General features: G+C 46.3%; 4 protein-coding genes across 4 annotated transcripts; all 4 read left to right on the forward strand.

The window, feature by feature from the left end:
- Positions 1 to 5936: 5936 nt before the first annotated feature.
- F5J12DRAFT_898178 (uncharacterized protein) lies at positions 5937 to 6781 on the forward strand (the record flags this gene model as incomplete). The annotated part of the gene is made up of 2 exons (XM_051748090.1): positions 5937 to 6035; positions 6086 to 6781. The coding sequence occupies 2 exons, from the start codon at positions 5937 to 5939 to the stop codon at positions 6779 to 6781; spliced, it is 795 nt and encodes a 264-aa protein (XP_051594841.1).
- A 478-nt stretch (positions 6782 to 7259) lies between these two features.
- F5J12DRAFT_898179 (uncharacterized protein) lies at positions 7260 to 8185 on the forward strand (the record flags this gene model as incomplete). Its single annotated transcript, XM_051748091.1, has 5 exons — positions 7260 to 7361; positions 7407 to 7475; positions 7516 to 7704; positions 7767 to 8031; positions 8079 to 8185. The coding sequence occupies 5 exons, from the start codon at positions 7260 to 7262 to the stop codon at positions 8183 to 8185; spliced, it is 732 nt and encodes a 243-aa protein (XP_051594842.1).
- Positions 8186 to 8825: 640 nt separating this feature from the next.
- On the forward strand, positions 8826 to 9496 carry F5J12DRAFT_898180 (uncharacterized protein; the record flags this gene model as incomplete). The annotated part of the gene is made up of 4 exons (XM_051748092.1): positions 8826 to 8954; positions 9005 to 9151; positions 9201 to 9382; positions 9430 to 9496. 4 exons carry the CDS (start codon positions 8826 to 8828, stop codon positions 9494 to 9496), a joined length of 525 nt encoding a protein of 174 aa, XP_051594843.1.
- A 2128-nt stretch (positions 9497 to 11624) lies between these two features.
- F5J12DRAFT_898182 (uncharacterized protein) lies at positions 11625 to 13302 on the forward strand (the record flags this gene model as incomplete). Its single annotated transcript, XM_051748093.1, has 6 exons — positions 11625 to 11630; positions 11687 to 11836; positions 11901 to 11906; positions 12409 to 12756; positions 12808 to 12883; positions 12932 to 13302. 6 exons carry the CDS (start codon positions 11625 to 11627, stop codon positions 13300 to 13302), a joined length of 957 nt encoding a protein of 318 aa, XP_051594844.1.
- Between the last annotated feature and the right edge of the window lie 1193 nt (positions 13303 to 14495).

Consider the following 14495-nt stretch of genomic DNA (forward strand, 5'->3'; position numbering starts at 1 on the left):
CAACCGTCTCACCACCTTCACCTGATGAGGGGCCAGTGGGCCATAACAAGAAAGAAGTTCAAGCAATTATCGCTGAAGTCGTATTCAAGAATGATCCCTACTACAAGGACATGTACATGGTGGGCCCTGCTAAGTTCCAAGTTAGCGTAGGCAACTGCATCACTACATCAGTCTCTTCATATTTTATTTGTGATTTTTTAACGATCATTTAGGCTGAAGGGATCATATCGCAAGTGCCATGCACGCTTTAAACAATCAGGGGAAGGCATTATGCCTGGTCACACAAGCTACGCAAATCTCCATCGTAAGTTATCAATCTATCTAGTGGGATTACAGTTGCTGATGTGTATGATTACAGAAGCTGTTCTCAACACTTTACCCTGGTATGACGATCTGCATTCCATCTGGCAGGGCAACCCCTCCTTCGACTCTGACCCAATTAATTCCAAGCTGGACAAAAATCATGCTGAAGATTTTTTAGCCATTGTCCAAAATAAATCATCCAGTATGCAGAAGACTTCAGACTTGGGAGTGGGGTCACCCGCCGCTCTGGCAGATGAAGGTGCCCCTTCGAATACTGGGACCAAGGAAATGCACAGTGATCAAGATCTGGAGGATGGTGAAGTCAATGAGAGGACATCTCATGTTGGTGATCTAGTCGTGAACGAGGGGGATGAATTTGCTGATAGTATCTTTGATCTGGAAGGCACAGACCCCGGCTTTGGAGATGGAGAGGATGTTAACATGGACTCGGTGTCGGTTCACAGTGATCAGGTGTGTTTCTATTGGGACATCACTAATGGATCGTTGTTAATGAATCAGCAGTCATATCCTCAGCCATTGACTCCTGAGGTGCAGTCTCAATTTTCCCTCCCTCGCAAGTCTTGCACACCTTTCTTGGATAATCGCTCTGCATTCCACCAATCACCATACCTTCGTCCCCCCACTTCCACCAGAAGCGTCATTTCCTCTGCATCGTCATCATCTAGCTCTTCCCACAAGGGGAAGGCTGTTGTGAGGACCCCATGGTCCTCATCATCCAAGACAACATCAACGGAGGCAAGTTCTCTCCCAGTCACTCGCAACAAGTCTCAACTTCAAAGCCAGGTCATCGACATGAGTCAAGAGGCTGAGTCGATACTAGCATCCTCGTCTTTTGGTAAGACTGCGCAGTACCTGGCGAAAATGCAGTATATGCTGAAGGATCGGGAGCTCGAGTTGAGGAAGGAGCAACTCAGGATGCAGTGGAAAGACGTGGAGGATAAGCATCAAAGGGAGCAGGAGCTCCGGAAGCTTGATATCAAGCTGAAGAATGCCGAAGAAAATGCCTTCATGAGGGAGGCCGAAACCCTTCGACTCAAGATTCAACTCGCAGAGCTCATGAAGAGTGGCGCCAGCTCCAGCTCAACGTCTTCCGACCCCACTGCTTAGGCCAGCCACCCTTCACAATCATGTCTGTTTCTTTTTTTAATCCATTGTCGCATCTCCACTTGGCTCGTCATCTTCTCTGTTGTACTTGTCTCTCAGTCCCAGTGCGTCGTATGATCGTTAAGTACACACTCGCCCCATACTGTATTACTTCTCCGTCTCCCCCATACTCACCCCAACACTGTATCAAGATGCAATGTAGGGTACATTTCATTTGCAGAATGCATGTGGTATCGTAAGTGACTTCTCCAAGGTCAGTCGTAAAGCACCTGGATCCTGTGAAGACCGCTTATGCACCCTCGTCGTCAATGGGTGGGACTTAGCTGACTCCTACAGCATCGCTAGCTATGCTCCCTCAACTTTATATGGCAACTGTTTTGGTCCGTTTACACTAGGTACGTTCATGCCCCAGATATTGGAACAGCCCATCTAACAGCCTCATTCGAAATTGCTGACCCGGTGTTCCCACAGCCTCTCCTACCATGACCATGTCACCGTCCTGTTGGCCCAACCCCTCCTCCATTGCCCACCAACTCGAGGGCTCGACAATGCCAACCATTTCCTCCTCAAAATGGATCACCATGTTATGCAAGATGATGCAACACATTACCCAGTAAACTGCGACCTTAACATCCCTCTCATTCCGGATTTTCAAGCACAGCTCATGGAGACTCTGAAATTGACCCTTCAAGGCAGCAAATGCGTGCTCAATGCAGACGCAGACCTTTCAATGTGATTAGCATGCATACCAGTACGAGGTAAGTATCACCTTAGCAAGATATTTGTTATATAAATTCTGATCACGAGATAGCCGCCCGCCCTTGGGTTTTTTAAAAGGAACAGCACACCATTCCTCCATGGGATATGTGCTATCTGCCCAGGTCCAGTGATCTTCGAGGATAAGGTCTCCTGGTCGTGATGCGATGCGAGTACCTTGAAATGCCCATGTGTCATGGATGCTTCCAGGGTGACCAAGCCCATAGTCAACCACGAGAAGGTTGTGCGGCATGATAACAAGCTATGAGTGGTAAGTATTCCATTTTGCGTGCATTGGAATACACACCTGACAATTGAGCGAATACCTGGATTTTCTGTCATAGAAGCTCTCCCCAAATATTTGGGGCTTTTCAAAGAGCGGAATCGATGAGCCATCTGCAGCAAAGACGCCGTTTCTCCATGCCGGACATGTCTGCGATTCAGTGAAGGTACACGCTCTTTCCATATCCTCCGAGTCATGAGGGGGAATATTGACAAATGTGTCATGCTCATCCAGTATCGCAACCATGACCCGATTGGTGAAATTGATCACTGATCCCACACTAACCCCAGCCCACTGGGCCACGTCCTCTGGTGATGCCACATTCCCATAATGCCCCGCACAGAAAAGGAAAGTTGCGAGTTGAATGGTGACCAGCAACTGACGATTTTCAGAGCTACTATGAAATATTGGGTGGCTACTTATTTGATCAAGGATGCGATCAAAAACTTCTGGCCATACATGAAGGCATCTAAGGAACAGATGAGGGCGATGGTCGGCAAAATGGTCGAGCAGGCCAAGCTGTGATGACTGCATCAATGGTACAGCGTGTTTTTCAAGAACCCGCGCATGCTCTACTTCGTCCTTCTGAGCCTCAATCGCATTCAGGAGCCGTCCACACCACCTATCCCTCTCAACCGTCGAGTCTGTATCATCAGAAACGCTGGAGTTGGAATCCATTGAGATCGGAGAGATCGGAGATGGCGGAGTAACGAAGAGGATGCTCTGAGATGAATCGGAATCCCCATATGTTGTGGTTGAGTCACTATTATCGCTACTATCAATTTCGCGACACGCATTTTCCAGCCTGGCTGTTGCTACTTCCAAGCTAGCTTCATCAAGTTGTCTGAGGAGATTTTTGCAGAGAGATTCGTGGGGCATTGTTCTTCAAGACTTAGCTATTTAATTATTTGATATACTGCTAAAACTACTGTAATTTATTTTGAGTCCGACGGGATGCCACACCATTTGGCTTGTTGGAGTTGAAAATGTAGTGGCCAGAACATGTTTCCAGAGCCAGTGCCAGAACACAGACAAAGTGCTTCCAGAGCGCTTCCAGTGCCACCTTGAGCGCCACTAATGTCAGGGATCAAGCTCTTCAACCCTGCCTTTTACCAATCTGCAGGTTTGGTGCAAGATGTGGCTGCAGAACATGGTGATACATGATATCATGGACATCCTCCCTGCCCAGACTCTCTTCTGTTCTCCACCTGGCGAGACCTGGACCCTTGGCCACTATGATGCAGCTATCATCAATGTGGACCCCCATTTCAAATGGCCAGAGAGTGGCCTGAAAGGTTCATGGTCCACACTACTTTTCTGTGTCACTCACAAGAGTATCTTAGGTCATGTTGTTGGCCAGCTCCATCTCCTGATGTGCCCTTTTGGCAAGAGGGGGGTAAGATGGTCATGGACAGACTGTTTTTTGGTCTACATACAACATTTTGACATAGCAGCTGAAGATGCAACACACCTACATATCCTTAGGTGTGCAAAGAGAGCAAATGGTCAATGTCTTGGCAATGTCATCCCACTCAGTCAGGTCTGGGCATTCGCACATTTCATACCTTGCTTCGGGCAAACTGCAGATAATTAATTGATGGCATACAACTCCTTCGAGCATTCTACCAAATTCTATCTCAACAAATACTTTGACAAAAATATGTACTTTGCCCTAAGTCATTCAGACTCTCCTCCCATCTAGTCAACATACATGTTACCTTACTGTATACCAGAGCTTATTACATGTTAATGTTGAAATGCATCAGTATTTTGAGTGGTGGCACCATTTTCAAATGTGTGACCCTACTTGTCAACAACCCTCAGAAATGTCCAAAGACTTGAACAAAAACAGATATTGAACAATAGATGGTACCTACAAGCTGATTGGTTCTCTCCCCCTGCCCAAACATGGCCACATGGTTCATGTTATGGACAAGTTCACTACTTCAGAACTTGAGGGCACCATCATCCATGAACCATGGATACAAGTTAGCTCTCCTCAGAGCCTCAGTTATGTTACAAATATTATCTTTGAGTCCTTCAGAGATACATTTACCTCCATAGCTCCCAGGTCCCTGATTGTCCCTCTGAAAACAATTCCTGCATGTGTCCATAGCTATTCTGCCTCCTTCAACCAGGGTGGCTTGTCAGAGGACAGCCTGGTCAGCCTATATGACAATGATAGAAAGCACTGGAACTGGGAGCTTCATCCACCCCCAGGCTCTGATTCACCTCCCAAGCAACCCAGGCCACTTGCCTCAGAGCTGCTGGTAGAATCAGAAAAGCTCTGCTTTGAAAAGCAAGTTGCTCTGTTTCTCAATGCTATCAGAACTGCTGCCAAATCCATGATGCCCAGTCTATCCAGCAAACCCCAGCATCAATGGATGGCAGACTGGAGCAGAACCAGCTTGCGAGGTTCTACAGGTTATTCCTGAAAGCCTGACCTCATCCTTGTTGATAACACCCCAGTATCCCTCAATGAGATTACATGGTTAAGTCCCAAAGTCATCACCAAGTACTCAAAGGAGTCTTTCAAGCCAGCATCCTGCCTTGGGAAGATGATGGACACTAAGGCATATCTAACCCTCATTGACCAGCCTGGAGGTGCTATGTCCTTGGATTATCAATTACTGATAGTGAACTTCTTTGACTTCACTTTTACGACCACTCTGGTGGTGCAATCTCACCCTCTATAAATATCCACACTGATGCAGAAGTCTTCATATACATTGTATGTGCCATTGCATTTGGCTCCCACTCAACCCTTGGCTTCAATTTGACCATAGAGATATCCCCCCATCCTGCACACAGCTGCAAATGCACAGCACTTGCAATACCTCTCTCCCCTTTCCCCTCTCCTGCAACACCTTCTCCTCACTTGGAGTCAGGCATCCTCTCCAGTGCAAACTCACTCCCAACTCCTGCATCACCCAAACACATCCCAGCAATCAGGAGGATCCAAGTAAACAAGACCTTCTATGAGGTGCTCAATGTATTATTCTCGAGCACAGGCTTTCTAGGAAGGGGTACTGTTTGTTACCTTGCATGCTACAATGGGGAATACTACATCATCAAGGATTATTGGGTGGAGGAGTCAGAGCAGAGGACAGCCCTGCACAAAGTCAACATGATGAAGCTGGTCCAGGACATTGACAGAGTTCCCAAGTTGCAACACTACTCAGTTGTCAAGGTTGAGCTGGGCATTGTCAATAAAACTGAACAATATCATGATGAGAAGTGGCAATCATGCATGAGGTCTCAGAGAACTCACATGTGATTGGCTATGAAGCCATGTGCAAGGCCAATGGTAATGTTCAAGACAAATAAGGAACTTGTTTCATGCATCTGAGATATTTTACAAAGTATGTATCCTCTTCCACTTGTAAAATCAATACTAATCACTTTAACAGTCCAACAGCAGGCTCTCGAGAGGGGTGTCCTCCATCGAGATTGTAGCATCAACAATACAATGATTGAGGACTTTGCAAATGGGTCGCACAGCTTTCTCCTTGACTGGGAATTTGCTGTATGGGTCATGTTACAGGGGGAATATGACTTGGGCAGCACAGTAAGTACTCCACAAAACATTTTGGAACTCGAAGCTGATAGTACACAAAGGGCACAGTCCCCTTCCTTTCAGTGAATACCCTTTGCCAACTCAAGGAAGCCATCACTAAAAGTGGAAAGACTAATGTCCCATTGATCCAGAAAAGCACCTCTCTCACCCACATATTCATCAATCACCCTACTACTATACACCATACATTTGTGGACAATATTGAATCCCTGTTCTATGTTTTCATCTGGATCCTCATCCTTTATGATGTGCCACTTGGCCATGAGCATCAAGATATCAGCCATGAAAAGACACTTCTTGGCTTGTGGAGTGAAAAGGCAGCCAAAGATCTCAAAATTGCCAGATGTGCCAAGTTCACATTCCTTAATGACCCATCTGAATTGAGGCTGGATTCCAAGGTCTCACAATATTTTCAAGATCTAATCCCTCTGGCTAATGAGTGGTGCATATTGCTTGAGTGGTCCCTGCTGAGTGGAACTGCAGTGCAGTTCTCTGACATTATCTCCCTTTTTGATCGTTTCTTGGCCAGCATGCCATATGAGAAACCACTGGAGGTGATGAATGCATTCCAGCAGATCATTGCCCAGCACAAAGTGCTTAATTCAAGCATGTGTCTGAGTCAGGAGAATGATATGGATGTTATGTCTTCAGCAATTATGTCTTCTAAATGCCTTTGTGAAGAGGTAAGGAGCATGGATAACCCTCCTATACCCAATAAACGCTTCAAAGGCATGTAGTCTTAGCATGAATTTTATGTTTAGTTCATGTTCTGTAAGTTACATGTAAAGTGTTTCAATTCATTTGCAGTGGGTAACTGTCTCCACATGTCATTTTGTTTTATGTCTCATGATGAACCTGTCAATGTTTATATGGATTCACAAGATGTCATTTTGTCATGGTTTCCAGGCTTCCATCTTATACTGTTCTCTGTTTAACTGCTTGTACCTTCAGATGTCCACCCAATCTGGAACAATCCCACTGAAAAAGAAGGATAGCAAAAAAGCCAAACATTGACCAGAGGCTGATGGAAGCATTTGACCTGCAAAAAATGAGTATCTAGGAAGCCCACACATTGATCTCAAAGAGTCTCAGTCTGTTGCCACAGCAGGACTCCATTGTAGCGGAAGGGCAGGGGCAGGTTCAGGTGGAAGGGCTGAGCAATTGGAGTGGATTGGTACTGCCCTTGAAGGCTGAGCTACATGGCCATGAAAGTCAATGGATCTCCCCAACAATTCCATTGTAAATCCTCTTGCACCTCCGCCCACTTGGCGGAAAAAGGGTGGGGGCCACAGTGCTGGTCAGAATGCAAAACTGAAGGTCAGTTCTAGTTATTTGCAAATATCAAGCTAACCACTTGCAAAGTCCAATGTTGCCCCACCACCCTATGTGCCTCCCATTGTGAATGGTCCTAGCTCAGCTGATATGCCTCTGGTGAGTGTCTTTTCATACTGATATACAATGTTCATTTCAGAATTCCATCCCTCAGTCTTCAACAGCAGTAGCGACACCTGTCTTCCATCAGCACCCCACAGACTCCCATCACTTTGGTTTCAGTGTTCTGGCTCAACAGCCAGGTCATATCATGCCTCCTGGGATGGAGCCTGACCTTAAAGTGCTCAATAATCCTTATATTGCCATGATTCAGGGAGACCAAGGTCCAGTAATACATCTCATCCACCAACACCCCAGCCCAACTACCAGTCTTGGTTTATCCCCCACCAGCCACCTGCTACCATCCCTGACTCTTGTATCGACCCCTCCCTTGATAGCTTGCTCTCATCGAGACAAACTTCAGCAACCACTGACATTTGCCACAAGAGTTCAGAGAAGCTGTCATCAGAGGGCTCCTCAGAAGAGGAGTCAGAGTCCTTGAGTAATAACCCACCAGATGCAGAGGCTGGTGAGGTCTCTGACAATGAGTTTGACAAAGATGAGGACGATGCATTTGGATGGGGTGCAATGAATCTTAGGCAATCAACTCATCCTGGTATGTGTCAGAGGTTATTATGGTATTGGCTCAATGTTCTTTGTTAGGATTCTCCCAAGAAATGATGACAAGCAATCCTATTTACCACAATTCCTTACCCCCTGACCACAAGTTTCAGTACTCACACAATGAGGATGACAATGCAGCTCTGTGAAGCTTACAATCCAAGGACAAGGCTCAGCCAGAGGTACGAAAATGCCATTCCTGCTAGCTTTATTTATTCAGATTGTTATTTTAGGGTTCCCAACATGGTGCTGTCATTGACATTCTTGAATGCCACCATTGCACTAATGGCTGTCCTGTTCCTGATCATGATCTTCTGACCCTTGTGCATGACTTGGTCAACAAAGTATCTCAGTGCACTAGAGCCCCTCATAACTCCAAGAAAGCTAAGGATGAGGGCCCATTGCCTTCACAACTGAGATTTTACAAGGCAGTATGGAAGGACTGTCTTGAAGATGCTAAGTGAGAATGCAGGGTTGCACATGCACTTTCTAACCCATTCCCATCAAAATCTCACAACCTCAACCTCTCCATAACAGAGGTGCTCGTCACTGTCGTCATTGAGTGGAATCAATGTGGTGTGCAATTTGAAGATGGTGAGTAACAATATTTTCACTTTATACATGTCTCATTATCCTAACTTTATAGGTTACTGGCCTGACCACAAGCAAGATATGGCATGCCTCATAAGTAGTCCTGTCTTTTGGTTACAGCTACTGACATACTGCCAGTAGCTCCTTGGTCATATATCTACCTGGCATTCGGAATTGAAGTCAGTTACACTGGCAACCATGCCATCTGCATTCAACCTTATCCCTCCTTCTGATGTTGCAGCACAGGTTTGTGTACAATGGATAGAGACTGCTGCCACAAAGCTCCTTGACAACTCGCTTTTCCTGCAAGATGGTTTCAATGAGAATGTACATTCACACAGTTCATTGTCTGCACTACTAACAGATTGGTTTATCAGGGAAAAACCAGGAATTTTGCTCACCCTGCCCTCAAGGAAGCTGTCATACAATTCTACTATACCAGGACCTATCGAATTGCAGATAAGCATCCTGAGTCCTTCAACAATTCAGTTCCCCTTTCCTGTCTGGCTCTCATCACAGCCACAGTGAGTTATTTTACACCCCGAGTCACTGCAACTCAAACTTTTCTCGCAGTATCATTGTGTGTTGGATGGATTTGCAAAGAACAGCACAGGAAAGATGATGCCTCAATTCTCTGGCAAGGCTTACAATTCCATGTTCCATGGCATGATGAAGGTGCTGAATGACATCCTTCATTATCCCTATCATGGTGTGAGGTTGTGTGATCAGCTTTCTCAGTGGGCAAAGGAAGGATGGTAAGTACTGGGGCAGCCGACATGCTTGCACTGACTCCTTGTATCAGGGCTGCACTGCAAGAGGTTGATTCAAATGTAGAGAGGTACCAGCACATTCAGGCAGTCCTTGATTGATTTCATAATACCTAGTCCTGTCATACCTGTCATTACACATAGTATGCAACTGATGCCAATGCTCCTGTTCCTGTCATACCTTCTGTGAATTGTTCCCAGTTGTGGAGTGATCACATGTTTGCAGAGTAAACATTGAGATGGGGAGTACTGGACAACACCCCAAGGAGAATACAGTCTGGCCAGTTTTGTACAGTGATATCTAAGCATGAAAGTTCCATGACAATGTGACCATTCCATAGTAACAGGCAACTAGCCATAGCAAAAAGTGTTGTTGGGTGCATCTGTCCAGCCTGGACCTAGCTAGGGGACTCTGCATATTATGGAGCACTGTGGAGAGCTCCACAGCTCAAAGTGATTTACTGATGTACTTCTCTTATGTGGTTGATGGTCCAACCCATGCAGATTGAGCTGTTTGTGGCTGGGGACCCTGAGACAGGAGTTGTCTTCATGGACAGTCCTTGTACACTGTGCACAGGGTCTGGCTACTGGTGCTCAAGCGAAGCTGACAGGGCCTGTTCCTTGTGTTTAAATCGTCACAAACAGTGCTCATGGGGGCCTAACCCAACCAACATGAGTCCCCTTCATCTCTTTTGCTTTGTGCTCAACTGACACTAGTTTGTGCTCAATCACCTCTCTCTAGGCCCTCACTACCTTGGAAGCCCTCAAGAAGTGTCAAAAGGCAGCAGCAAATGTCCCAAGCTACTCTGGCCCAGGGGACTAAATGCCAGCAATCATCCACTCACACTACTGCTGTTCCCCCTACATCCATGTTGGTTGGCCCCATATTGCCTGCCCTCAATGTTCCTCCTCTATCTCCCTCTGTCTCTAGCATGTCACCTACATTCTCCACCATCCCTGACCCTTCAACTCCTTCCCAGGTCTCCTCAGTCCCCCTCCACCACCTACCTCACCTCACTTACCCCCTGGCCTCCTCCTTTGATATCTCTCATTGTCTCAAGGCCACTGAGGAATCTAACCTCCATAACCTGAGATCCCTTGCCACTCTCCAGGCAGTAATTGTGTCCAACACTGAAGAGATCACAACACTCTGCAAGATTGCTCTGGGGAGGAAGGAGCATTAAATAACTTCATAAAGTAGCTTGTGCCCTCTGCTCTCCTCTGATGCCCTAGACCCTTCTCCTCTATTCTAGTTTTCTTTTTGTTGTTGTTTATGATTTTTGTTTGTGGTTTTGTTTGTGGTTTTGTTTTTAAGTATTAAGACACAGCATGCCTAGTTGCATATGCTATTCTCAGAAGGAAGATGTATGTAATAAAAGGGACAAGAAGAACATGTAAGGATGAACAACAAGGGCCTGAGGTTAGTCCTCAGTGTTGAAGTCACCAGTTCCTGGCTCATTGGGTGAGTGCAACAACAACTCCTTGATCTTGTCAATTGCTTCTTCATCCAGGCCTGTGATCTGTGTGATGTCCAGTTGTGTGCCCTCCCTAAGCAGGTAGGGAACAGCTGGAAGGCTGCATACCTAGTATGTGATATGGCCCCATCAAGTTCCCCCAAGATGTAGGATCCTCCTCTAGTTTGTTGAATGACTACCATGGGTCCGAGGTACTGCAGTTTTGTTTTCCTGTCAAGTTCCTTCTCGACACATGAGTTCCTTACCAGGACCAGGGACCAAGGGTCGAAGATGTGATTGCAGATGGTATGCCAGAATTGATTCTCGAAGTCATGGGCAGGGGCATACCAAGCTTTCAACACTAGCCCCTTGATGTGTTCAAGGTCCTCAGGGCATTTCTGTAGCTGTCATGCTCAATGTGTGATGAGGTCAGTAGTGGTATACACATCCTCTTCTAGTGGAACTAGGAATACCATGTTGGTTTATTGCTGGGCTTCTGCAATTCATCCAAGCATGGCTGACAGACAGAAGTAGTGGTATGTGGACCATCAACTTCTACTGCTTCTGGCTGAAGTAGTTGGCCATTGTAGACATTGTGAGCAGGATGGGGGACTTTAGGAACCAGTCGTTGTGAATTTGGTATGTCACTGAGCACCATTTTATGCAGACTCTCATCCATTGCTCCACATTCCCTGGCACAGACACCCTATATGCCTGTGGCAAGAGTGGTGCTTGAAGTGGCTTCATAGAATTTGCAGTAACATGCCTTCCATTCCATGTCTGTTGGCAGCACTAGGTATTTCAAAGGATCATTTCTGCTGTTTTCATCTGCTTGCAGCTCTTCTCCTTCCTCTCCATCATCCAGGTCCAGGCATGGGACCATCCACCTGGGTTGCATTTCATCCTCCTGTCTGCACTTCTGAAGGACACTTCACCCAGGGATGCTGCTGCTTTTCTCCAGAGCTGCTTTACAAAGGAATTCAACTTGGTCTTGTGAGGTGCAATTCACTACTTTTTCTAGTAGTAGTTCTTTCTTCTGACATTCTTTGCAGGAGAAGGTAAGTATGCCCTTCAATCAAGCAGTGATTTCCTTTACACTGAGAGATGCAAGTTGGTCAGCACATGGTTTTGTGCTCATTGCTCTCCCATTGGGTCAGACAATCAATGCATGTCTGAATGCTAACTTTGCACTAACCATGTGCAGACATTCAAACATATACATGGCAAGTGTGCCCTTCCAAAAACATCAATACCCTGATGTGTTTTGATTTCTGTGCACAGACCATCTCCAAAAGTTTAAAATCCTCTCACTCTCTCCCACCATTCCCTCAATACCATATTCTCTCACACCAATTCTGTCCTTTAAATCCATGCTCTACTCTCTTGTCTACTATGCCAGGCAAACCTGCAAAACCCAACACTCCCACCCATTTCATCCAGGCCCATCAATGACTCATTGAGATGGAATTATAGCTTGGTGACATGTCCCTCCAGGACAGTGTCCACTGGGTACATGATGGTCATGCAGGCTGACTTGCAATCAAACCAGCTGAACCTCAGGGTGGTGCCAGAAAGCATTTACCTTCTCCCCCTCATGATGACAGCTCCTCTGACTTGGCTCCCATCTCCACCATCATCCAGATCAACAGCAATGACTACTGGCTTATAGCAGATGCCAACTATTGTGGACCTGGTGAAATCTGGCCAGAGTTTGCCATTATCAAGCTGTCTTGTGTTGTTCAAATGCCCAACATCACACCATTTACCACTGACTGGGCCAATGTGATGGACAACCTCTGTTGGCTGCAAGATGCTATTGCAATGCCTAAGTTTACTATGAAGCAGGGACTTTTCACTACAGCTGGTCCATGTGGCCCTTGCTTCAGATTGCATCATGTCTTATTCAAGGTAATCTTTAACATCCAATTCTAAATTATTCTTTGACTCACAACATCTAAGGCTCTAGACACTGACAACCTTGCCACATGGGATGGTGCTGGTTCAGGAGCACAGTCCAACAAGGACAAGACCAATGGTATGTGGCTTCTAGTACCCTCTATGTACCTTTCTTGTGCCTATGCAGATCTTGATCCTATTTTTTCTATTGAAAACTGGCCCACCTTCAGTGATGCTGCCAGAGGAGGGTTGGACAGCATCAGGCAGATGCATTGGGTCATTCCTATCCCTGCATATGACCTTGAAGGGAAGTTGATTGACCCATGCTTCTACCACTGTTATCTGGAAGGGGCTGTGGTTGAACTGCATTTCAACCTTTCTCACTGGTCTATCTTAAGGCAGGGCATCCCAGGTAAAGATGTTTACACAGCAGATATAGTCATGATGCATGTTTTAGTACCTCCTCATGCATCTGCCACACCCTGTACACCACTGAAGAGAAAGGTGTCAGCATACATTCACTTAGATTCCTCCCCTACTAAGTGCCTGAAAGTTTGATTGACTATGGTACAGATGTGGTCTATTTTACAGCCATTTGGCCTTGTATTCACCTTTTCCCTACCTTTTCATAACACTTCAGTCACCCCCCCCAGGGGACCTATTAGGTTCATATATTCTTATAGATGTATCCACCTAATAGGTGTTGACCACCTGGGTATTCCCAGTGACTACTGGAGATTTGCCAGGCCCTGGAAATTCTCCAGAGCAAGGTGTGAGACATGGACTTTCTCCAGGATTATTACATCTGTAACAGAGTGCCTGGGGTCCAAATGGGGCTTTCCCCAGTGAGTTAATAGACCTATTTCCTGGGTATCCTGGGGGATTCTCCAGCCTAAATGGACCTGTTTCCAGTGCATCCTGGGGGATTCCCCAGCCTAAATGGACCTGTTCCCTGGGCATCCTGGGGGATTCTCCAGCCTAAATGGACCTGTTTCCTGGACATCCTGGGGGATTCCCCAGCCTAAATGGACCTGTTCCCTGGGCATCCTGGGGGAATCTCCAGCCTAAATAGACCTGTTCCCAGTGCATCCTGGGAGTTTCCCTAGCCTGAATGGATCTGTTCCCAGGGCATCCAGCCCAAACAGACCTATTCCAAGATGATCATGGGAACCTCCAGTTCAAATAGACCACCATCACAGCATGAAGGATCAATCAAAATGATTTGGAGTCTCCATGTTGCTGACAGGAGTGTGTATCACACCAAGTACCTATTTCCACAGAATCTGGTTTGAGCACTATATACAATATGAATATGTGAAAAAGCATGGCCATAGACCACTGAGGAAAGACTGGTGACATCTGATGGAGGGAGTAGAGGAGGGGGATGTCAGTGATTGTTGATGCAGGCTTTGGGGGCACATACTGACCTGATCAAGTCCTAACTGAACAGCTTTGGTGTCCAGATCCCAGCTGATGTCTGAGGAGGTCTTCATTTATGACTCCAATGTTGTAGGCCTGGTTTTGTGCTGCTTTGTCATGCCAGTCCTGTCTGACTTTTGAAGTGTAGTGAAGGAGAGCATGTTCCCCTTGGTTGCTGCAGTCTCATAAGCAGTGGCTGTCAATTCTGTGGAAGAACCAGTTGAATGCATCAACCAGTAGGTTGCCCCACCCAGTGTTCTTGATGCACATCAGGAAATGGGTCTTAGTGTACATGTAGTCAGTGAACAAGAGACTGTGGTCCAGTCTGGCAT

Source organism: Pisolithus orientalis (assembly GCF_024613125.1).
Source record: "Pisolithus orientalis strain OTSU chromosome Unknown F5J12scaffold_70, whole genome shotgun sequence".
Lineage (NCBI taxonomy): Eukaryota > Fungi > Basidiomycota > Agaricomycetes > Boletales > Pisolithaceae > Pisolithus > Pisolithus orientalis.